This window comes from Fistularia commersonii, chromosome 9 (genome assembly GCF_037954325.1).
Source record: "Fistularia commersonii isolate RoL2024-O1a breed Wild chromosome 9, RoL_Fcom_v1.0, whole genome shotgun sequence".
Classification (NCBI taxonomy): domain Eukaryota; kingdom Metazoa; phylum Chordata; class Actinopteri; order Syngnathiformes; family Fistulariidae; genus Fistularia; species Fistularia commersonii.
The window spans coordinates 15,348,286-15,374,936 of record NC_141292.1 but is presented as its reverse complement, the minus strand read 5'-3'; the positions used below and the strand labels follow the sequence as shown (position 1 = coordinate 15,374,936).

Genomic DNA, 26,651 nt, shown 5'->3' with positions numbered 1-26,651 from the left:
GGCTGGATGAAGAACGGATGCTGGAAACAAACCAACAGAAAGCACCGGGAACCCTGGATGGAGCGGCGACGTCCGATCGTCAGCCGCTCACAGACACGTATGTCTTAGGAGGTCCTACCTGGAGGAGCCACCTGTCAAATCACGGACCCGCATACATCCGACCATCTCCTTCTCATTCACACCAACAGTCAATTTGGGGTCTTCAGTGAACCTTCTGGACTGCTGGATGAAGATGGAGAACATGGAGAACCCTCATGGAGAGAACCTCGTCTAGACTGAGCTGCTCTTTCTCCCGGGGAAAGGTTGTCCACATAGAGACCCGGCCGTCACCATCGACAACACCGTGGTAAGGCCGACCACAACTGCGAGAAACCTGTGTGCGGTCCAAGACAACCAACTGTCGTTCCCAGCGAACGTCGCAGCAGTTGCACCTTCCTGCAGGTTCCTCCTTCACAACATCAGGAAGGTTTGCAGATTCCTCACGGAGGATACGGTGCAGATACTCATCCAGGCTCTAGTCATCTCTGGTCTGGACCACTGCATCTCCCTCCTTGCCGGTGCCCCAGCGGTGACCATCAGGCCTCTGGAGCTTCTTCAGAAACCATCAGCCCTCCTGGTGTTCAACCGTCCCAGATTCTCCCACACACTCCCCTTCTTCTGTCCCTTCACCGGCTCCCGCCAGCATCAAGTCCAAGACCCTGGTGCTCGTCTACCGGCGGTGAACGGGACGCCCCGTCTTATCTCCAGGATATGGTCCAGCCACTCGTCCCTATCCGTCCTCTCTGATCTGCCACCTCTCTGCAACCGTCCACCCCATCGCTCCGAGCCCCGGCTGCAGATCCAACCGGTCTCGGATCTTCTCGGTCTCGGCTCCTCAGTGGTGGAACCAACTCCCGGAAAAAGTCAGAGCAGCGGAGTCGCTGCCCATCTTTGCTGAAAACGTACCTCTTCACCAAACACCACCCTGCTAATCACACTTAGACCCCCCCCCCCAAAAAAAACAAACAAGAAATGAATGTATGTATGTATGTGGCTTTGAGATGGTTATCTGGCAGAGTGGTGACTTCTGCATAACGACTACTGGTACTTTGGATCTTCGGTTACTGAATTGCAATTTTTGCAAGTGGCTTTGGATAAAAGCGTCTGCTAAATGACTGGAATGTAACGTCATGTAATCGAGTCATACCACTGCCCCACCATGCTGTGCACCGCATCGTTACAAATGCCATACCCATTTATTCCTTTGGGTCCTTATGTGTGTGTGTGTGTGTGTGTGTGTGTGTGTGTGTGTGTGTGTGTGTGTGTGTGTGTGTGTGTGTGTGTGTATGAGCCCAACTCAACTCTGCACCAGATCCGCCTCCCCTGCTAGCTTCCCTATCAATGGGAATCCACGTACTCTTGTCCGTCGGTTCACCTTCCTGGGCTCCACACCCTCGGCAGACTGTTCTCTTGACAGTGAAATACACAACGGGATCAACAAAAAAGACTTTTGGACAACTTGAAATTCAGCGCCAAAGTGTCAGTTTACAGCGCAGTCCGTGTCTCCACCCTAGTTTATGGGGCTGAAACACGGATTCCATACAGACGCCATATAAACAACTTGGAAATGTTCCACACTAGACGTCTCCAAAACATTTCTCCAGGGGCGACCGGATCCCCCACGCTGACCTTCCATTGCGACCAGCTCCGTCAGCAAGGAGGCAGCTCTGGCTAACGCTGGGTTGGCGACACTATTAGCATGCCCGGCTCTCGCCTCCCACGCATGTCCTGTATGTGCAACTACACAACTGTCGGCGGGCTGCCGGTGGCCGGCAAAGACGCTACTGGGACTTTACAAAAGAACTCCGAGGCTCTGAAGCATCAACCCCGGCCACCTGGAGGTGCTAGCACCTCACAGACCGGCCTGGCCAGCTATTTACAGCAAAGCGACATCCACGGCCTCGGCCTTGACGACGTTGACACCTCACCCTTGGAGCCAGCGTTACCAGGCGCCGTGAAAAGAAATACAACTTGAATCGCGGCTCTTTTCCAAAAATTTCTCTGAAAAGCCGCTCGCTGTCACATGACATGAAAAAAAACAGTTGTTTCGAGGGGCGGGTCGAAGGCGGAGCCTTGAAACGTCCCGAGGAAAGGGTCGATAGAGGTACGACTTGAGCGCAAATGACTGCAATGCCGTCTTTACTTGCGCCCAAGGGTATGATCCTCATTAGCAACATTAGCATCTTGTCACGCCAGAAAAGTTGGACGACGCGGAGAGCAAAGTTGTCACATTATTCATCTTCTGCACGATGGGAATAATAACTGTGAACCATCAAATGGGTTTTTATTTTCTTCCCGCACTGTTTGCTCACTCCGTTCTTATTTTGGCCAAAATGTTGACGCTCCCCTGCAAGCCCTTGAAACCCCTCTGGCGTAGCAGGCTGGAAGAGCTTGGATCTCTTTATCGGCCCGATTCCCGCCAGTTCTGTCCATTTTAGTCCCGAGAAAAAAAGCTGAACGGGGACCAAGATGTTTTTAAAGATGGGGCAGGACAGTAAGTATGTGGTATCCGGCCGTGGCCGAGGAGTTCTACCGATCGCCAAGCACCCTCTAGTGATGGGAAGTTCAGATATTTTCAGAGTCGGCTCTTTTGGCTAAACTCCCGAGGAACCGCCGGCTCTTTCGATTCTCCTTGAGGAACTTTTGTTGCCCCATTTTTTATGTTAACTCAGAAAAGTTAATGATTGTTCAGATAAGAAGCCATACAATTGGCTAATGTTGTGGATTTATCCTGCTGCAAATCATTCTTTTGCTCAGTATTTCAGTCAAACTTTTTTTATATTGCGCAAATTTATAAAAACCCTGCCAACAAATCCACAGAACGGAACCAGAGCCAAACTCAAGCCAACAATAGCAATGTCCTCAGTGCAGGTTCAAGTCAATCAGATGGCTCAGCTTGGATGGGCTGCAGCCATGGAGTCCATGTGGAGCCGATGCACCGGGTGCCTTCGCCCCAACATGTAGGACATATGAGTTCCTATGGAACCGTGAAAGGACCCTAAAGAGCTAAAAGGGTTCCAGGAACTGAAGGTCCACGGTCCCCGGTTGCACAGTAGGCTCCTGACAACATTTTCAACAGGGGCAACTTTTGCAAGACTGGTGACCCATTAAATGGGTACATGAACAAGTGACTAGACAACCGTCACCGTAGACGGTCGTCGTTCAAGTGACAGCGCAAAACAACTTGTAACCCATCGGTGGGCAGATAAACACAAAGATGTTCCCTCTGGCAACACCAGCTATAAGGAAGATACATCCAACATCATCAGTGGAGGTTCTCAGTCGTCCAGTTCATGGTGAATTGTTGTCAAAATCTTCTTGTTGTGGCACCTGGACTTGATTTTCTTCACTTGAAGACGTTTCATCCCAGAGGCTTCTTCGGCGTTAAACTTTGTATAACTTGAAGACGGCAACGTCCGCATTCTGGCCAGAGGAGACGGGTGCTTCGAGAAGCCGCCTTTGTCAAAACAGAGTTTTTGCATTCTTGTGTTTCAAGTACAACGGTACAACGGGCCCCTCTGGCACAACCTGGCCCAAACACAACACCATGCCGTACCATCAATCCAAAGGCAGGTGAGTGCACACGGACCAGGCCAGACAACCCAGAAAGATCTGCTACCAGAAGCAGCCCCTGGTAACCTCCACCTGAGCCTCAGTTCATGGGATCCAACGGGTTTCTCTCAATCGCTTCACATACTGAGAAGATTGGCTTCCAGGTAAATCCCCAAAAGTTGTACCTTTGTTCCCTAGAGAGAGCTGATGAGCTCGATCGGTTCTTCGAAAAGATTCAAGGCTCCGTCTGTAACCCAGTCCAGACCCTCACAATCCACAGGGACCATCCAACCCCTGGCTCTCCTGCACAGCTTCATGCTCCCTCCTCCTCACTCTTGGACCCCTATTCCCTCTCCACATCCGCAGAGGATACCAAAATCCCGACCCACCGCCCTGCCGATCCACCGAGGTTATCGTCCCGTGTCCTCCTGCGGGTCTGGGGACAGCTGGAGAGACTCCACCGGCGGAGGGCCGCTGGTCCTGATGGCATCTCCCCGAGGATTTTGAAGACCTGTGCCGGCCAGCTGTCCTTGGCACGGAGGCACCTCTTCGACCCGAGCCAGGAGAAAGTACCGGTGCCGTGGAAGACGTCACGCCCGGTTTTGACGAGGCGACCTATCGACCGGTCGCCCTCAACTCTCATGTGAGGAAGGTTCTGGAAAGGCTGGTCTCAGGAGTCGGCGCTGGAGGCTCTGCCCCGCTTAGGAGCAGAAGACAGCGTCATGTACCCTCTGCGACCGGTTCATAGCTCATCTGCACCTGGACGGTGGTAGTGAGGAGGTCCTGAGAGAATCACATTCTTTCATTTCTCCACCGCTTCCATCTCCATTCAGCCACCGCTATTGGACGAGAAGCTGCGGGTGACGGGTGTCGACACTCGCTGAGCTCCTGAATCACTGGCTGCTCGTCAGGCGGGCCACAGTTTGTCGGTCCGTCTGATGCCGTGGTTGGTGATACTGGAGCTCCTCAGGGAGTGCGCTTTCTCCTTTTCTTCTCACCTGGTGCACCTCCGACTTCCAGAACGACAGAGTCGGATGACTCGCCCGTTGTAAGGCGTAGAAGATTTGTGGAGTATTTTTAGCTTCTCTTGTCCTTGTATGTCCTGCTGCTGCTCCGAAACAATTTCCCACGCATGGGATCATTAAAGTTTACCATCAGATATCTGTGACTATGAGCGAGGCCTGCTGGACCATCGCCCCTCGAAAGCACTCACGTCCAAGCCTTACTGGAACCTGCGCGCCGATTGGACATGACATTGAGAGTCAGAACCGCTGTAACAACGATTTTTGCCGCCGCCCAGATCGCCCTCGTGAACAAACCGCCCCCGCCCGGTTCCCGCGCTGTCCGAAAGCACCGAGAAACGCCGAGTTCTTGACGAAGATCTAGGGACCGCGAAAAGTTCCCACCGTGCCAAAGGAGCTGCAGTCTGCGCCTGAACTGACGGCGCCTCAAAGTCATAGCCGAGTGTAAAGTTGGGTTAAAAACTCCAGTCAGGAAGCCGCGCCTCAACATTCCACCCGTCTTTGAGTTTTTGTTTTTCAGGACCGGGTTTCGGTGGCGTCCCGTTCTGCTTGCCGTCTCTCCGGGCGTCTCTCGCGCCGCATGTCGCCGGCAACACGCGCCGCCATGACTGACAAGCTTTGTTCGTCACCCAAAACAAAACAAAAAAAAATGTGTCTGTTCCCTCCTGCCTCGGAGGAAAACACGAGGGATCCTCCGCCGCGGAAATATTGGCAGGGAGGAAGGCGAGCGCCCGTCTTCCGCCTCGAGGCCAACAAACATGACGGGCCGGCCTTCGGACCCTTCTGGACTGCGCGGTCGTTTCAACTCAAATCCTCCAAAACCTGCGGCGGAGAGAACCGATCGATGGAGCGCCGGAACCCGCCTGGTTAATATTTCATCACCGGCCGACTCGCGCCGGTAAACAGAACCCGCCCCCCCGCCCGGCAGACATCTTGCACATGAGTCTAATGAGAGCGTAAAGACATGAAAACCCCACCTGCAGCCAAACCGCCATCCTGCACCAGACTCATTAAAACGGGGTCTTTGAGCTCCTCCATCCATCCCGACGTCCAGAATATCAATATCGTACCTGAGAAATACAGCCGCTTTGGGACGAAGGCGGTAAACAAATGTAGCTTCCCTGTTAAAGCGACGCAGCGCCGACTTAAATGGCGCCTTTCGAAATAAACGACAGACGAGTCACATTAGCTCGTCGCTCCCCGAGCTTATTTTCTGGACTTGGTTCTTCGACTCTTTATCTGGTAAGCGTTCCGTAGAGGGGTCGGCCCATCTCGGGGTCTTTTCATGAGCGAAGGGAGATCAGTGAAGGGCCCTCGATGCCCCCAACTCTGGTCCCCAGCTGTAGGTAGTACCCAAAAATCCAGATCACGGATCTGGAAACCGGCGTCCTCCGCAGGAGTTCGGATGTCCATGGATGTACATGTCCTGCCCCTTGACTTGGGAGCTCCGTGCCGCCGCCCTTAGAGGAGACGCTCCTCTCTGAGAGGCGGCCAAAACGCCGGAGGTCTGACCCCGGACGCGGGTCATTTCTGTTTTTCGGTCTCCGCCCCGCATCGTGAAAACTTTTCCTGCTCCCTGACACTTCTTGTTTGAACAAAACCGGGGCGACAGACGGAATAATAATGAGAACGTCTCTTTGATTCCGGCGACGCACTAAAAATAAACCCTCCTCCCGACGCCGACCTCGGGGCCGGCCGCCGGTCGGCTCCTCCCGGATCATCTCCCATTTATTTTCTGCTCCTTCGCCTGAGTTTCTGTCCACGACCAGACGATGGAATTTCACTCCGGACCAACCTTTTGTTCGCAGCGAGTCCAGGAAGGGGCGTCAGGAAGTGACTCGTAGCCGTTCTGCTAAAACCAAGAGAACGAATCTCCAAGTTTCCCTTCTAATCCCAACCAATCCTGTCCTCATCGCCCTACGACCCCCACACTCCCCCGTCGCTCAACTACTCACCCCAGACACCCCGACTTTCCCTTACTCCCCCATCTTACTCCTATTTCCCCCAGGCACCCCCATAATTCCCCTATTTCCCCCAGACACCCCAATCTTTCCTCTATTCCCTTCAAACAACCCCGTATTACTCCTATTTCCCCCAGACAACCCCATAATTCCCCTAATCCCCACAGACACCCCCATCTTTCCCCTACTTCCCCAAAACACCCCCATAATTCCCCTATTTCCCCTAGACACCCCCATCTTACCCCAACTCCCCGCATCTTTTTTGATCCACCAAATCAACCAAACCAAAGACAAAGGCTCACCTGGACAATCTCCAGCAAGCTACCAAACTAGCTTGCCGACCTGAGCAGGCTGGCTAGCTGGCCGGCCAGCCTCTCAAAACCCCAGATCCCGATGGCGCCTAGCAAGACGGCATTTCCATCGGTCAAAATCTTCTTTCTCCTCCTGCTCCACCATCTCTCCCTCCACCAAAAATCCATCTCCGACATCCAGCTCCAACACTTGCCTCCTCGCAGCAGTACGACACTCAGCTGCTCACCGGCGAAGCTCCTCCAGCTCGTCCCTGGACTGGCGCTCATCGCCACGCTCTGCAATTTGGACTTCTTCCCAATAATTCTGTGTATGTTCTGCTCCTTCTGTTCTTACTTGTGAAGCGTCTTTGAGTGTCATGAAAAGCGCTATAAAAATCCCATGTATTATTATTATTATTATTATTATTATTCCCCTACTCCATCCAAACAACCCCATCTTTCTCCTATTTCCCCCAGACACCCCCATAATTCCCCTTATCCCCCCAAACCCCCAAACTTCCCCTATTTCCCCCAGATACCCCATCTTCTCCCTTCTCCACTGAAATCACACCCTCATAATTCCTCAACTCCCCCATCTTTCCTCAACTCCCCCCAGACACCCCCATAATTTCCCTATTTCCCCCAAACACCCACATCTTTCCTTGACTCCCCCCAACACCCCCATAAGTCCCCTATTTCCCCCAGACCCCCCCTATATTTCCCCTACTCCCCCATCTTTCCCCCTGCACCCCCTGCACCCCCAGACTCCCGTGACCCCCTCCCGATCCTCCTGCTCCCAGAGTGGGGCGATGGTCTCCCCGCGGTCGCACCTCTGAGCGGGGACTTCATGGCGGCCTCCACCATGCCCACCAGCAGCTGCAGGCTCTTGGGGTCCTGGGCCAGACCAGAGGCGAAGGCCGCCAGGGCGTCGGCATGGCGACCCAGGAACTGCAGGGCAACCCCCTGGCGGAAGTAAGCCTGCGGAGGGAAGAGGCACCGTTAGACTCGGGGAACCGCAAAACAAACGGGTCACCGAAAGAACGGGGACGAGGAGCGACTCCAGGGACGAGGAAGCCTTTCATGGAGATTCAGTTTAAGGGACGGCGTAATCTCTGACATGGATTAGGGACAGTTTCAAATGGATCCAGAACCTTTTACGGGGATTCAAAGGTCCTCAAGAGGGACGACGACAGTAGCAGGACTAAAGTAACAAGACTCTGACGTGGATTCGGGGCGTTTTTACCGCCATGTGATGGTCTTTGACAGGTATGAAGGGATTAAATGATCCTGAATGCGGATTAGGATCCATTTCACATGGATTATGAACATTTTATCAGGACGGGATGATCTTTAATGGGGTTGAGAACCATTTCAAACGTATTTAGCACCTTTTGATGGATTCAAAGATCTTTTGAATTGGGATGAACTGGTCTTTGACCGGGATGAAGAACACTTTCACATGGATTCAGGATATTTTACAGGGATGAAATGATCTTTAACGGGAGTTAGGAACAATTTCACACGGTTGCAGAACATTTTTCCACAGATTAGATGATTTTTAACGGGATTAAGAAACAATTTCACATGAACTCGGGATATTTTTACCGAGATTAAATTATCCTTGAGGCAAATTGGGAACACTTTCGCAAGGATTCCGAACATTTTACAGGAATTAAATGATTTTCAATGGGGATTAGGAGCGATTTCACGTGGATGATTCATGGTGACGTTCCACTCTTTACGGCTTTATTGGGGTTTTCCATCACTTTCATTATTTTACACATGCAGAAAGGAAAACGCCGGAATTGAACCGTCAACCTTACAATCGGCATCACCCCTCCCCCAGCCCGCTTCCTGCCACACACACACACACACACACACACACACACACACACTCACACACACGTGTCACTAGCAGTCGTTCATTTTTACGGTAACCTAATGAATTCATCACATTGCAAAGTCAGACTTTCCGTACCGCCTTTGGTGTGACCGGTTTTCCAAAAACACACACACACACACACACACACACACACACACACACTCTTCATTAGCTGGCCGTCTGTGTTTTCACAAAGAGATTAGACGCGATGAATCATGACACCAAATTGAAGAGTCAGACTCTCTTCTCTCGCCGCCGTCCAGACGGAAACTTAATTGTCCTCCCTTATCTCCCCCCCGCCCCGTTTAAACATAATCTCCCATGACAGCCGAGGGATGAAGACCAAGAAGAGAGGGATTAGATTAACACGCCGGCTCTTGTCGTGCCGCCGGACGCCTCCACCGGAACGGATGGAAGTCGTGGGATGGATGGATGGATGGATGGATGGATGGTGTGATTGACAGGGACCAGGGTGATTGGCAGGTCACTGGATAATAATCCTCTAATATAAACAGCAGAAAAACAGACCATTTAAGATTTTTTTTCCTCATTATTTATATGTTTCATTTTTTTTTTATTTTAAGACTTATTTCAAGATAAGTTCCAACTGTTTTTCTATTCGTCCTTTTCATTAGAATCTTTATAAAATCTTTATGAAAGGAATTTTCTTTTGAGATTTTTTTTTTCATTTGGTTAAAAACAGCCGATGTTTGTTATTTTATGATTCAATTTAATTTTTTATTTATTTTTGATGTTTCATTTTATTTTATTAGAGTGAATGTAATATCAATAATTCTGTTATTTCCCTTATTTACGTTTCATTTCTCATAACTATTTCTCTTAAGAATTCAAATTTTATTGTTTTATATTTTATAATGTCCACCATTTTGAAGACATTTTATCTGGTCAGTCTTCATTTTCTGCTGAAACTAATTATTGTTTGCCAAGAAACGTCTTTTTTTTTTTAACTGATATTTCACTTCCTGGTTCGGATCGTGTCTCGTATGTTTAAAGACTTCCAGTTTTTAAAATTGACAAAAATCCCGGTCCTTAAATGCAACACCAGCTGGCCTCACTTCCTGGAAGATCCTGGAAGAGTCCATTCAGCGCCCAGGCGGGGGGGAAAGCCCCCCCTGACCTCTGACCCCAGGCCAGACTGGATGGGGCGACATGTGCCCGCCCCCCCGCCAACGGCAGGCGCCACCTGGCCTTGGCTCCGCCCCCTAACACAATTACAAACCCCAATAACATCATTATTACACCGCTTGGGAAAAAGAACTGTTCAGATATTTTATGTCTTTATTGGTAATTAGGATGCGACTTCTGATGATTCTTTTTTAAAAACGGAGAACTCTGTTTACACAAAACATATATTTATATTATTTACATGTTTTGTTGGCACTTCATAGTATTTTTGTTTTTCAGAAAATTCAAATAATAATCAAATAGAATGATGATACTTTTATTATATGTTATAAAATATTACTATTAATAATAATATTATAAAATAATCATATTCTTAATATCATTATATATTATTATATCAGATACTTTATTATATCACACAATAATACATATACCAATGATAATGATAATGATTATGATGATGATTATTATTATTATTATTGTTATAATGTCTTCGATTTTAACATTTTCATCTAAATTAGAAGTTTTTGGGGGATTTTTTTTTATCTTTGTTTTTGAGGGTTTTTTGGTGGGGGGGTTTCAGGTTGGCGCCAGTTGGTTGGGTTTAGAGGAGCTGGCACGCTCGGCGTTTACGTGGACTTGGCGGGAGTGTTTGTACGGACGAAGAGGAGGCGGAGCTTCCGCTCGCCTCTGTCGGAGCCATCAATCTCCATCAAGTCATGTGACCCTCGCAGCCTCTCCTGACACTCGTGTCGCCATCTGTTCTCCATTAATGTGAGTTACCAGCCGTAATTGAAGCATCTGCTGGTCCGGCCTGCTTCCTGCTCTGGCTGACGTGCAAACGCACACACACACACACACACACCCACACACACACACACACACGCACACACACGCACACACACACACTCACACACACACAGGTTATGTTTCACCGTCCCCACACATCTCATCTCTTCATCTGATTCTGACAAGGTAGGCAGGTGAATGGGGTGTGTGTTTGTCAGTGTGTGTGTGTGTGTGTGTGTGTGTGTGTGCGTGTGTGTGTGTGTGTATTTGTCCGGAGCACAGGGGTGGATGCAGACACACACCCGCTGTCACTTTCTGTCTGTCCGTCTGTCTGGCTTTTTTTGGTTGGAGCAGAAGGGGGGGGGGGGGGGGGGGGAGTACAAAAAATGAAAATATGAAATGAAATGAAATGAAAATATGAAATGAAATGAAAACATTTTTAATTTCAGTTTATTTTTATATTTTTCAAAAAAGAAAAGGAAGGTAAATATTTGGTTTTCGGGTAATTCTGCAATGCGATATTTTTCTCTATTTTTTAATGCTTTTCAGTGTGTTATTACGATTGATCGATTTCAAGTTGTTGTTTTTTTTTGCTAATGCTAATGCTAATGCTAATGTAGTTAACGCTAATTTGGCCTTTTTCCCGTCTTTTCTGCAGATTTTCTGGGAATCCCTCCGGGGTGTATTCCACGGCGGTGGATCCGGTGACACCTGGGACGGCGAGCCGTCGCTCCACGTTACTCAGTGTCTGGGAATCGGGCGCCGCCGCCTTTCATGACTCGTAAAACTGTGTGCGCAAAAAGGTAAAAAGCGCTGACGGGGCGAAAACCGGCATCTTCTCGCGGGGAGGGAAGAGAGAAAAGTCCCAATTAGGTCGGAAAAAAGTTAAAAGAAAGAGAAAAACCTTCCTGTGAGCCTGTGAGTCGATACGGAGGGAATAAAAGCCCGTCTGCGCCCGACTAATGAGCAGGAATAAACCAGAAGCCGCAAAATCACGTGCAACACATCCAGCAAGATCAGACGCTTAATCCGGGATTACGGCTTTATTCGGTTACTGTTTAACTTGAAATTCGCTTCCTTCTTTTTTTTTCCATAAATTGTGAGAAAAGACGCCACTGAAATATGGCCGAGAGATTTGGAAGGATTAAAAAGACCTTGAAAAATGGGATTAAATAGTCTTTAACAGGGATTAAGAGCAACTTCACATGGATTCGGAACATTCGACGGGGATTGGATTCGTTGGTCTTTAACAGCGATGGATTCTGGGCAGCTTTACGAGGATTAAATGATCTTGAACACGGATTAGGAACAATTTCACATGGATTATCAACATTTTATTGGGATTAAACGATCTCTTGCATTGACCGAGAACTATTTCAAACGGACATTTTTCGGGATTCAAAGATCTCGAATGGGGATTAAGAGCAATGTCACATGGATTCTGAACGTTTTTGATTGGGATTAAATGCTCTTTAACGGGGATTAAGAGCAATTTCACAAGAATCCTGGATATTTTACGGGGATTAAATGTTCTTTAACAGGAATCAGGAACCTTTTTACATGGATTCAGAACATTTTACAGGGATTAGAAGATCTAGATGACTCTTTATTTTGAAATTCATGTCACTCAAGCCATGTGACTTCACTGAAATATAGAACTAAGATATTTTGATTTATAAAAAAATAAAATATCATAATAATATAATATGAATTGACGGGAAATATTACAAATGTGTAAAAACGGTTAAGAAGCGGAACCGCCCACAACAGCGACAGAGAAGTGATAAAATAATAAAAATACCCAAACCACTTGTAATAATACGATGATAATAATAATGATAATTATTTTTACTTATTTCATATGCTGATGAGTTTAAGAATCACAAAAACACGACCGCACTAAACACACGCAGAGCCTCTGGGCGGATCGACCGGTAACACATTCCCACGGGTCGCACAGCCGCGGGAAATAAAACACACACACACACATACACACACATACACACACACATGTGTGCGTCCCAAACTGCTCCCTGGTTAGCCGGCATGAATATTTATCATGGTTTCTGGCGGCGAGGCTGTAATTGAGTTGGAGTGACCACGGCCGGGGAGCCATAAAGACGTGACGCCGCCAGCTGAGGCTCTTCAGCTGCCTGGAAGCAGGAAAACACTGGCTTTTTATTTGTTTTCACTTTTTTTCCGTTTCATTGTTTGTTCAGAGGAACGTCTGGATTTCAGGTGATTCCGGCTGATTTTTATTTATTTTAAATGAAGCAGTTCAATAGCATCATAATTCATATTTTCTATTTTGTGCGGGTCAAAGTCCATTTTAGGTAATTTTTAATCAGATTCTATGGAAATTGTTGAATATCATTATGTGACTTGTGATTTTTAATGGCCTTACTTGACACCCAAGGCCACTTTACAAAAACATTCAGAAATTGTAAATACATGCATATATGGGAGGACAATTTCAATGTATTTTGTGTTTTCAATTGTTCCTGGAGAGAAAAAGGCCGTTTCTATTTAACGCTGAGAATCCCATCAGGTTTTTTGATCCCCGAGGCCTTTTAATAACCACCTCAATAACTTCTGGCGAAGGTTATCGGTAAAAATGGCTGATTAAAAGGTGATTTGAGGCGGTGCGTTGGTGGACCGCTTAGCATTTCCACCTCACAAGAAAGTCCTGGTTTGATTCCTCAGCCAGCCTTTCTGTGTGGAGTCTCCACCTTCTCCTGGTATCTGCGTGGGGTTCCTGCCACAGTGCCAACATGCAGTAAAAGCGTTTGTTTTTTCATCTGTTTTAATCCTTGTTGTTGTTATTCCGTTATCCATCATCTTCTTCTTCTTCTCCTTTGGTCTTTTCCCTTCAGGTGTCGCCACAGCCAATCCACCTTCTCCATCTAACCCTATTCTCTGGATCCTCCTCTCTCACACCAACCACCTTCATATCCTCTCTCACGACCTCCATAAATCTTCTCTTTGGTCTTCCTCCAGACCTCTTGCCTGGCAGCTCCAATTCCAGCATCCGTCTACCAATATATTCTCTATCCCTCCTCTGTCCATGACCCAACCATCTCCGTCTGGCTTCTCAGACCTTCTCTCCAAAACATCTAACATGTGCTGTTCCTCTGATGGACTCATTCCTGATCCTCTCCATCCTGGTCACTCCCAAAGAGAACCTCAAGATCTTCATCTCTGCAACCTCTAGTTCTGCCTGCTGTCTTTTGGTCATTGGAACAGTTTCTAGTCCAAACATCATCGCTGGTCTCACCACTGTCTTGTACACCTTTCCTTTTATTCTGGCTGATGTTCTTCTATCTCTTGGTACCCCTGACACTTTTCTCCACCCACCCCAACCTGTGTGAACCTGTCTCTTCACCTCAGGCTGACCTCATCTGTCAGCCTGTCCATCACCATCGCAAACAAGAAGGGGCTCAGAGCTGATCCCTGATGGAGTCCCACCTCCACCTTGAACTTCTCTGTTACCCCTACAGCACACTGTACCAGTGTCTCACAGCGAGCATACATGTCCTGCACCAGTCTAACATACTTCTCTGCCACTCCAGACTTCCTCATACAATACCAGAGCTCCTCTCTTGGCACCCTGTCATATTTCTAGGTCTACAAAAACACAACGCAGCTCCCTCTGGCCTTCTCTGTACTTTTCTATTCCGTTATCTGTTGTCTGATCCTTGTTATTATCTTCATCCTTTTAATCATCTATATTTATATAGATAGGTATATATTTTATGTTTATTCATTGACATTGTTATTGTTGACAAACTAATTTCCCTATGAGGATCTTATCTTATCTTATCTTATCTTATCTTATCTTATCTTATCTTATCTTATGAACCATGTGGCAGATCATGCCCACAAATGGGTTTAATCTGGTTTATTATTTATTTTGCAAAGCGTAAAGATGAGCTGTGATTTTTCAATGAAAGAAACTGTTGTTATTATGCCATGATTTTACCCGTCCAGCCCACTTTAGGATAGATTTTCTTCCAAATGGACGCTTAGCGAAAAGACTTTGACATTTTGATGTGAGTGAATGGTTGTACAGGCGTCCCTCGCCTTTTTTTATACCAAATTTTATATGAAAGATTTTTCTCCGCACCGTGGCTTTTCGCGGGATCAACATATTTTCAAAATGTATCTTATATTTGAATTTTTTTATTTTAAATGTTTATATTTTATATGTATGAAAAACATGTATTTAAACACATATATATAATATTTTCATACATAACATTTATGTGTAAATATTATATTTTATATATACGCACCGTGGTCAAGCCGGTATCACATCTGCCCAAGAGACATGGTTTATTAAAAAAATCTAATTACGGCAGTCATTTCCATTAGATTGCTTTTAATTAAGTGATTTCTCCCCCAATAATATATCCGACCCCATTCCCGTCTCGCGTCTTCGTATAATTCCGACCGCATTTAAATGACTTCCGTGCCGAATGTGATTCCGTGCACACTTTTCCCTCTGAAAACTCGCTGGTTTCCTTTGGCTTCACAACGGGTTTCGCAGAGCGAACCGTTTCTCGCTCGCAAAAGAAAACTTTTTCTTTTCTTCTGTGTGCACATTTTCCCACAGCCGCTCCATCCTAAAAGAACCGCGTTGTTTTTTTACTTTTGGCCGTTAACGCTGGCTAACTAACTCCACCGCTGGCAGCACATGAGGGCGCTACGCCATTGGCTGCTGAGTGAATACCTGCGGAAACCGCATCATCTGATTGGCTGAGCCACCTGTCACTCTGCAAAATGGAACAGAATAACGGTTGTTTTTATTTTATTTTCAACTGAGGATGGAATTTTACCTTGTGCGCCGCGTGTTAGCATTTGTGACCGTGATGCTTTGAGCGAGGGACTTCAGTCCGGTCGGGGTCGCGACCTTCAGGCGCCAAGGTCAAACACGTCGATAGGAGTTTTAATTAAACTCGGAGACGCTTTCCATCTCCTCTTGAAAAACAACCCAGCAGCTGCTGAAGGGCCAGCGCCACACCGGCCCTCTGCTCTCACACACACATCAAACACTGTCAACTGCACACGTGTGTGTGTGTGTGTGTGTGTGTGTGTGTGTGTGTGTGTGTGTGTGTGTGTGTGTGTGTGTGTGTGTGGTATTCCGATGAAAGTCTGCAGGGATAAACTGAGGACGTTTCACCTTGGCGTGACTTGAATTACTCTGAGGCCGAGACCCCCGAATTAAAAGCAGCTCCCTGACACACACACACACACGCACACGCACACGCACACGCACACGCACACAATCTTCCCATCCATGTTTGTTCCCATGTGACCAGAAGCAATTCCATTTTTCTTTTTTCCCGCCACCTTCCATCAAAAACTTTATATATAATATATATCATATGTAACAGGCATGTCTGTTGTTACACACACACACACACACACACACACACACACACACACACAAAGACACACACACACACACACATACATATATTGAAAATGATAACTTTTAGGTTCAATATATTTTCTGTTAACTTGTCGTTTAGTATTTATTAGTTTTATCATTTAGATTTTTTTAATCCAAACAAACACACACACACACACACACACACACACACACACACACACACATGCAAGGCAGCGTACATAAAGAGGAAGCGACTTCTAATGCTTGAATGATGGAGCAGCAGTGGGTCTTGCTCTCACACACACTGTCGTAATTAGACTGTCAGTCAACTGTCGGCTTTTGGGAGTGTGTGCGCCTGTATGTGTGTGTGCGTGTGTGTGTGTGTGTGTGTGGCTGTCTGCCTCTGTGACCTTTGCCCCCCAGGGTTTGCGAGCATGCCCTCGGTTCGGATGTGAGCCGGGTTCAGCTCGAGAGGGAAGGGTTGATGGGAACCTTCCATGTGCCCTAAATTATGAAAGCAGAAAAAGTAGTGTTCTTCATTTTAGCACAAAGATACTGTGATGCTACGTGTTAGCTTGACGGCGCTAATGTCCATAATCCAGCAATGAAGTAGTACGTGGTTTCTCGTTAGCTCGTTAGCACAGAGCTGTTCCCTCAAGCTTTCATTCTGATGTCTAGCTGTTCGGTTTAGTATTTAGCAGGAGCAGGCGACTAGCAGGAAGGTGCTAGCATTCGCCGATGAGGGAGGCGGCGGCCCGGCAGGATGCACGGGTTTAACACCGCAAACCGGGAAGACCGAAAGGCTCGGAGCTCCGGCTTGGAGGCCCTCACTGATGCAGGGGACCGGGATCAATCCACGGCAGGTGTGCGCTCGCTGAGCACGACCCTGACACAATAAAACCCCCGACGCCGGCGGTTATAGTGGGGAACTCCCAACGGACCGATAGAACCGACCAACGAGACGTCCCCGAGGGAAGAAAATGCTACGATAAGAAGATTTTGACAAGAATTCATCTATCGGTTGTCGATTGCGTTGCGTCACCATAGAGACTCGCGCTAATATTAAGCACATTTGATACTGTCACAAGCCTGAGACCAGGCCAAGGCTGATCTGAGACCTCACGCTTGCGATCTAACAAAAATCATTCAGTGTAAGTCCAGCACGAGTAAAATTATTCTCATGATATAATCAAAAATCATATGTTTCTAAATTTTCCTCGAACCCTCCCATTTCTGGCAACACGGCCCGTGCATCGTTCAGAGTAAAGAAGTTTGCCTCGCAGGTCCAAAAGCAACGTACGAGCTGTGCATAAAACAAACCAGATGATATTAGTATATTTAGCACTAAATACAGCCAACAAATCATTAATACATTTGTAGTAGACATAACTTGTTCCCTCTTTCAACTGAAGCTAAATATCGCGTCTTGCTTTACCAGTTTCTTCTGTTTTCCTGTTTCTACAGGAATATTACCGTCTAATTCACGGGTTTTTCAATCATCAACAATAAACTCCATCTAAACTGGAAGTACCAATGAAATACATTACACTTCACTTTGAATGTTGTTTCCCTTAATGTATGCTAATTTTAATTAGCTAGCATTTTTAGCATTTGTTGTTACTGACTTTGGTGTTTACATTTGCGGCATTTAAAGCAGTGTATTTTTTATGCATTTAATGTTGTCGTTTTTCCATAAATTAAAATGTAATGTATGAAACTCGGTAGACGGCTAAATTTTATGAAGGCTATAAATAATTTTTAGCAGTAACTGGACTATTTATAGAAATTCCATTTTTATTGTTTAAATGATGATGGATGCACTTTTGAGCATTTTCTTCCCAGAACATTTCGCTTAATTTTGGTCCAACAGTATAATCCAGATCCACATCAATGATCGGATCGTAAAAGAAAATGAAAATAATTTTTCCAAAATGAACTCGTTTCCTCTCTGTTTTTTCTTCTGTTTGATGTAAACTTGCGTTTTACACGTAATTCATTAATAATTCCTCCCCCTTGTAGCTTTTTGTGTACAAAATGCTTCAAATCTCTTTAGCAAACATTGGATTTCACGTATTTCTTGAGATATTAGTTGTTTCTTTTAGTTTACATTTTCTACTTACAGTTCCTTATGCTCATTCAAAAACTTTTAGCTTGCAATTTAGCTTTACATCTAAACTCCTCCCTCGAACTCAGCTGATTAAACCTTTTAGTTGCAGGTAAAATACAGTTGAGTCCTCGCAGTTTTTAGCTTCTGTCTGGATGAAACTTGCGTTTTAACACACTCATTATTTTCTGTCACTCTGCCAGCGACACTCTGTTAGCTTAAATGTTAGCTTTCCGTCGCCCTTGTAGCTGTATGTGTTGAAACTGTCAGAGTGTTAACATCTTAGTTCCAAATCCCTTCAGCAACCATTTCAATTTATGGCCTTTGTCATTTCTTTTAGCTTGCAGATCCACACGCTCATTCAGAGTCCTTTAGCTTGGGTTTTTACCAGTTTGTAGCTGAACAGCTAAATAGGCGTTCATTGCAGTTTCTGTTTATCGCTCGCACACTGTCGGCTTAGAACTTAGCCTCTGCTAGCTTCTTATTGAGTTAACGTTACCGTGTAGCTGTTTGTGGGCTCAATATCGTAGAAAATTAATTTTCAGAACGCTATGGCTGTAGCTGGTACGCTACGGGTCGAGTGACTCGTGGCTCGGTTGCTCTTCGTCAACTTTTACACACAATCGAATGAATACGTCCATGAACGGCGAGCAGAGGAACAGATGTCAAACATCCGATGGTCTGGACCGCTGTGTTCCACACCTTTCCACGCTTTAAGCCGTCGCAAGCGCGCGCTTCCTCAGGCCATCTTAACTCAAGCCCAATCACCCAGAGGACACGGCGGGAGAACAGACGCCGCAGGGCGTCGGCGAGGCCGGAGAGCCGAGTCTTAATGACGCCCCGCAAGGCTAATTAGACACTCACCGTTTTGGATCAAACTCGCCGGCCACTTAGCGGTAAAGTAGTGGCCTCCTCTGGCGGGGGCGGCGGGGTGGACGCTAATCCGCCGTCTGGACCCGGTTCAGACAAATAGATTTTATTCCTCCTGTGTCCATCTCAAATGTACCTGTTTTTTTTTCCCGTTCCTGTAGCGTAACCAATTCATTGACAGCTGGTTTATTGAGCGTGACTAAACCAATGAAAGGATTAGCAGTTTTCTGGGAGGAAAAAAAAAAAGACAAAAAAGTAATTGGAAGGGATCTAAGTGCATGTTTCACAGCTCCGCCAATCAAGAGGTTTTTTATTGTCATACATTGAGGTTGTGAAGCGGTAATAGGAGCGACGCTTGGCTATTATTTAACTCAGACGGCGACAAAACGGCGACCCTAGCTGACCGATGTCGCACATCTTCATTAAAAGTCTTTCGACCTAAACATTACAACGCCAGCGATGCCGATAAGAAAATTAGCGACGAGCCTCAATCAGGTTTTACAAATTTATATATGTACTTCTTGTTTGGAAGTCAGACGTGCAGAAACAAAAACCAACAGACTTACGCATGCTAGCATTAGCATTGTATTTAGCTTCATATTGAAACTCTTACATCGCATTCAGCTAATGCATACCTTTTAAATTGCAGCTTCTGTTTAGCTCTTGGACATTGTTAGCTCAGAATTAAGCTTCTCGTTACGTCTTATGGAGTCAATACGACCCTCTGGCTGTTTGCGGAATCGGTGTAATGGAAAAAGAATTTGTGAGTCTCATAGGACGGTCACATGACTTGTGAACGCTGTCGCTAGCCAACGGTGTTGTTACTTTTAACATTAGTATGTGTTTAATGGACGAAGGCGCTAACAGTCTGAGTTTATGTATACGACGTCCCTTTTTTTTTACATTTCGCACACATGGAAACGGGAAACTTATCTTAAAATAAATTCCCTTAAAAGTGAAAAAACGAGCCTGTTCACTGCGAGCTAACAAGCTAGAGAACTGGATGACGGCCTTTCCAGACATAAAATCGATTTGAAGGGCAAAGAAGCTGCTTTTGTTGTATTTTCCATGCGGAAATAAAGGTAAAGCTCATAGTTCATTTTAATTCTAAGAATACATCATCAACACGTGGGGTTCTGGACGGTACGAGGCAGCGAGGTTCGACCTCCTCGCTAAGCATTTCATTGCGAAGCGACCGAAACAAACACACGGAGGTATAAACGGCGCCTTCTTGCGCAGGAAACACTTCCGGATTCCGTGAGCTGAACAGCAGCAAAGCACTACGTTCAAACTCCCGGATCCATTGCCCACTACACTAGTGAACTCAATTTAAATAATAACATGCACCGCACACACACACACACACACACACATGCACAGCAGCCCCTGGCGCTCCGACAGGCGTCCTCCGCGGTTTAATGAGGAATCGGGTCATTCTGCGGCTGTGAGGCGGCAGCCGATCTGCTTCGCGGAGTTTCAATGGCATTTTGAAAAGGTGACAAAACCTCTCACTGCCGTCGGCGACGGACATTTATTTTTTCTTTTCGGCCTCAGAGCGGCCGGCGCGTCCGACCGCCCCCCCGCCCCGCTTAACGCCCGCCGCAAAACAAACCACCCACATTTTTTGAGCCACTTGAGCTGTTTTTAACGACCAGACCATCTCTTCTGAAACGTGACACCGAGGCGACGGAAAAACCCGGAATCTGCCTTTTCTTCGACGATTTTCTGGAAATTGAATTCATCGTCGCGAAACATGAAGATGGAAATGACTTCATTGCTGAAAATCTAGATGGCAGAAACATAAAAGAAAATACTGTGGCGACACTAAGAGGCGTGGCCTCTCACCCACGGGACTAAGCCGGGTATATTTAGACAATTCTGGATGTTCCAGGTTATTCTTGTTTGTTGGTGTTTCTGCATTAAAGTGTTAAACTTTTCCTGCTCACAGGAGCCAATTGGAGAAGATCCCAGGGAAGGGGCGGGGCCAAAAAGACGACAATGTTTGTAAGGTGCTGTGCTACGGTTCGTTTACAAGGTTGGGGTGGGCAGGAGCCAATCACAGCTGACACCGGGGCCAGATGCATGGCTTAACCTGGACTGCTTACCTGTCAATCACTCTCCACATATGAAGACATCCAACCTTTCAGTGTCTTATTCCCACACTTCAGAGTCTTCAGTGAACCGACTACTCCTTTTTGGATGGTACGAGGAAGGCAGAAGGCAGTATTTGCTTTAAGGATGCTGATAGAGAAGTACAGAAAAGGTCAGAGGGAGTCACATTGTGCCTTTGTGGACCGAGAAAAAGCCTACGACAGGGTGCCGAGAGGAACTACGGTTCTGTAAGAGGAAGTCTGGAGTGGCAGAGAAGTATGTTAGATAGGGGCAGGACATGTATGCTCGCTATGAGACACTGGCAAGGTGTGCTGAAGGTGTGACAGAGAAGTTCTGAGCCCCTTCTTGTTGCAGTGGTGATGGACGGGCTGAGAGAAGAGGTTTGACAGGAACCTCCATGGACCATGATGTTTGCAGATGACAATGTGATCTGTAGTGAGAGCAGAGAACGGGTGGAGGAACATCTAGAGAGGTGGAGGTATGATCTGGAAAGGAGGGGAATGAAGGTTAGACGCAGCAAGATGTGTGAATGAGAGGAACTCGGGTGGAACGGTGAGGCTACAGGGAGTGGAGATCAAGACGTTGGGTGGATCGGTGGAGACCAGAGAGAAGCTTTGTGGACGTCGTGAAAGAGGACATGAGTTAGTTGGTGCGAGAGAAGAGGATACAGAGAATAAGGTTGGCCCAAAGCAAAAGAAGATGAGCGAGGCAGAGAAGCCGGAGAAAACCCAGGCAGGCATGAGAGAACATGGAGATGGTTCTCGCCGTCTATGAAAACAGAAGAGGACAGACATCTGAAAGCACCGCTAATAGAAACTGCATTCTGCCCAGTGGAGATCAGTCAGGTACCGTCGCACATGAACGCCCAGGCTGAGCGCCGCCGCCGCCGCCACGGCGCCACACATCACAATTATTAATGACATCGCTCCCAAAGGTCAATTAATTTCCAGGGCTACTGCTCAACTTTTTTTTCCTCCCCTCCGAGTCACGCGACGACGCCCCCATACGTTCCGCTTGCTGTGTTAGTTCTCCATTTACGCCTCCGGCTGGACGGCGAGCGGCGGCCCAATTTAGATGAGCGGCGGGCGGACAATGAAGGGTGATGTCACGGCCATTGTCTGCCAATTACAATTCAATTTATCTGCAGAAGTGCTGGGGAATGCGATGATAGCGGGAGATGTGTGTGTGTTTGTGTGTGTGCGTGCCAGAGAAGGCACTTACCCAGAGATTTGTGATGTTTTTCCAGCGTTTTCGCTCAACGCTTTCGCACACTGAGGTGGATTCGCACAGCTTCTCCCCAGAGTTTTTCAACAGGCATCCGTTTTTTTTTCTCTTTTTCTTTCTTTTTTCTTGACGCCACCACCACCCTTCCACCCTAAACACACACGCAGCCCGAGAATACAAACACCAGATGCACCGGCGCAAAACAACCCGTCACACCGCCTTTATTTGGATTTTGTTTGCCATTATGTGCCTGAGCGGGAGGTTCGGCGTCTGGCTCAGCAACACGAGGAGGAGCCGGGAATCCAACCAGGAAGGTTCATTTTTTGGAAACACAAATGACAAAATACAGATTATTTAAAATTAAAATGCGTCTCTAAAATATGTCAGGCACCGATAAGAGATGGGCAGTGAGATATGTAATATTTACATCATATATTATGAATACTATATCTAATCTATACATATCTATGTATGTATATATGTATTATACATATATATTATATAACATAGAGCCTAAATTTGAGTTAAATTGCTTGGTCATTTTCATTTAATTTCAAATTCTTCTTTCATCTGTTTTGTAACTGGTAGGTGGTAAATACATAAATATAAACAGTGCAGGTAAACATATATTTTTATACACACACATATATACATAGACGTATATGTGTGTGCATATATATATACTCATATATGTGGATGTATATATACATACATATATACATATGTGTGTGTGTATATATGTGTATATATATATATATACATATATATGAGAGTATGCCTGAAATCACTGTCAGACTCCAATATGGAAACACACACACACACACACACACACACACACACACACACACACACACACACACACGTGCAGCAATAGTAGTGCTCTTGTTCTGGGTCAGCCGGTCCTCGGAGACGGCGGCAGGTACGATGATCTTCTCCTCTCTATAAATAGCTTCACCTCCCAAACATCTTCTCCGCCTGGATGGAGGACATCGCTGTGGCAACACGCGTCCGATCGGGGTTGGACTCCCCGCCGTCTGAACGGAACAAACCATGTGTTCACCCCAGTTGGGTCAACCTATTTGTGCACCCCCGCCCCCCACCGCGGTGGTGGAAACCCATCTTTCACCGTCCCCCCGTTCTATTTTTACCCCAAAGGTCAGGCAATTAAAAAACAAACAAAAAACAGCGAAGATCTGCACAGAGAACGGAGAGTTCGGTGGGAATCCTTCAAGAAACGACGCCGCTTGGAAAGAGGTGAAGCTCCGCCCCTCTCCCAGAAGCTAGCTTAGCACGATGCATTGAACGCGCTCAACCAGCATGCTTAAAAAAAACACACATTTTCAATGATGACAAAAATGCTAACGCTTCCCACTGCTGTTCTATTAAATGACAACGACGAGAACTACCTGCTTTCTGCAGGGCGGAGGGATCCTCAGAAGGGATTCATCAAATCCAAACGACCACATCCCGCCATATCCATACTTGGAAAATACAAACCTGGCTTTTGTCGCGTTAGCAAACAAGACGGCGAGGAACCTCCGCGAGTCAGCCATGTTTGAACACGACAGTGAAACCCGCTGGTTTCGTTCCAGAACCGGCGATAAACGAAAATCCGCAAAGTAGCGACCATATTGTTCCTCCTGATCAACACTCTTATAAACACTTGCGTGTGAAACGGACAAGGCGAGATGCTGAGTGCGCAGGAGATGCGGAGAATCGTGCTTCGGTCGCCAAACCAATCAGACCCCGGGATATAGAACGCCGTACTCTGGTTGGTCGCCTCCCCTCCGTGAGCCAATCAGGTGCCGTATGTGATCTCACGTTGGTCAAGTAATTGACCACTTTGTACGGTAAAGAACGCTATTTTATTTGGCGTCTTATGTTTCTATTATTTTTTGAATATTTGTTACATTTTAGAAAATGCTTATTTTACCATGAAAATAATGTAAAATAAATAATACTTAAAAATACGTCCCCTGGCGTAGCAGAAAATACGCAATATAAAATTAGCTAAGAAAGAGTTAAAAATCTGCGATACAGTAAGACCGCAGATTGTCATAGGACCATTAACTATCGCAGGCACACGGTGATTTCCCTGGTTTTCTTATCTGAAGTGAACTGCCTGTTTGTGCATGCAGGTGTTGTTCCTGAAAACCTTCAACACAGAAAAGTTCCAGGAAGGCAGTTTCTAGAACTGTCCAACTCGAGTTTGGTTCCAGGAACTCGGCTCCTCCGGGGGAAGCTTTTAGTTTTGCATTTGCACCGACAGTAAGGTATCACAGAAGGGACGGCGTGCAAGCGAGCGTCTGAGACACACACCTTAAGCGACACGCTACAAAACAAAACCGCTGCAAAGAAGAGGAAGGCGACACAGTCAAGATGAAGAGTGAAGTAGCAGCAGCGTTACAGTTATTTGGCAGACGCTTTTATCCAAACCGCATCCATGTTCTGCACGACGGGAGGAACAACCCTGGACGATCAAATTAGTAGAAGTTTTTATCTTCTTCCTGCACTGCTTCGCTGTGAGTAGGACCTGCTGTTAGCTGTTAGCCGCTGTTAGCCGCAATTATTTTGGCCAAAATGTTGAGCTCGGACCTCTTTGTCGGCCCTTTCCTTGCCGCTTCTGTTTCTTTTGCCGCAAGAAAAGAGCCGACCAGTGACCGCAATACTTTAGAAAAATGGCGCTCCGCATTACGAAGTACAGCTGAACCTCAACTTACGAATTTAAGTTTTTCTTTGACTCCCTTCGCAAACTGAAATGCTCGGCGTTTCCCACTGACATCAACGGAAATCCCATCGATCCGTTCTCCGGCACCAAAACAACATACTGCACTCTTTTGGCAAAAAATATAGAAAAGAATTAAAGATGACTTTAATTATTGTTGTGTCTCTGGTGTTTGTTCTCTTCTTGTCAGCACTTGTCCTCGCTAAATCAGCGAAAGCAAAGCCGTCTGAGCGATGAGAGCGATCAGATCCTCGCTAATGCTAACTGCTAAAGCTATCTCCAGCAGGTGTCTGTAGCTCATCTTTGTTCTTCAGGATGGTGTTTGGCGAGATCCCGAACACGAACACCGCTCTCACGTTTAGCTACTATTTCCTTCTTCGGATCAACTCCGCTTCTCAACTTCTTCCACTATCGCCAGCGCTTTTACCCTTTTTGGGAGCCACAATGAGGGCTAGCTTACTGGAAAAAGGACAGAAAAGTGTTGTAACAGTAGAACACAACGATGAATGATGTAAACAGCTCCGCACAAACCAGCCCGTGAGTTGGTTTGTTCGTGTGTCCGTATGCAGAGGCTCGTCCTCGTACTCCATTTGTTTGGGGCTACGCGAGCCGAGGTTCTACTGTATCTGGTGACGTGGCTTGGGGGTTCTACCACCGAGCTACGATGTCATGTGAATGACATCGTAAATAGACCCCATGAGGACCTGAAATGGCTCTGGGAACTTTGGTCCGCAGTCCCTGGTTCCTATGCTGTCCGAAAGCACGAAGACACGCCCAAGTTCCTGAGAAGAATCTGCAAAAAGTTCAACAGCAACCTGCGACAGACTTCAGGCTACTTAAAGTAGCTTCCCGGTCTTGTCCGCACACCTTTTACAGACACCGGCGTGTCTTCGTCTCGTCGTTCTGTCTCAGAAAACCGATCACAGAGTCCCAACCGTGGAGTTCACCTCCTTTAGCCCTGCGCTTGCGTCAAGAAACTTTATTTTTTTGTGTTTTTTTTCAAGCAAATTGTTGAGCTGTAGTTGGTTCCCAGGCTCCTGCACGCCCATGAACAGCTCGCCAGAACTCCACGTGCACACAGAAACACACACATGCTTGCAGTGTTTGGCTAAAAAGCTGCGAACGTGTTGAAATGCCTCACACTCCGGGGGAACACTTGAACATAAAGCTGCTTTTGGACAGAAAATCCAGTGTTTAGTGGGGATGGGGAGGAAAAACGTGCATTGAGAAATGTATCCCATGTAGACACACACTGTCTCACACACACACACACACACACACACACACACACACACACACACACACACACAGGCGGTGGAAACGGAGCAGGAGGTTGTAAATGCGTCGCGACCGAGGAAATAATGACTGCAGCTTATCTTTCACTCCAGTGCAACACGGCCCATTTTAATAAAACATTTAAAATGCAGCTCGTATTCTCGTTCTTTTCTCCCTGCAACCTGTCAAAATCCCATTTGGATGCTATGAACATCAACACACACACACACACACACACACACACACACACACACACACACACACACAC

General features: G+C 46.6%; 1 protein-coding gene across 4 annotated transcripts in view; it reads right to left on the bottom strand.

The window, feature by feature from the left end:
• ttc28 (tetratricopeptide repeat domain 28) overlaps nt 1-26,651 on the bottom strand; it is a 124,359-nt gene that overhangs the window by 53,021 nt on the left and 44,687 nt on the right. For all 4 annotated transcript variants that reach the window (XM_086152659.1, XM_086152661.1, XM_086152660.1 and 1 more), the window contains exon 3: nt 7,695-7,842. In XM_086152659.1, coding sequence (XP_086008785.1) covers nt 7,695-7,842 — 148 coding nt within the window. The remainder of the gene's footprint in view (nt 1-7,694; nt 7,843-26,651) is intronic.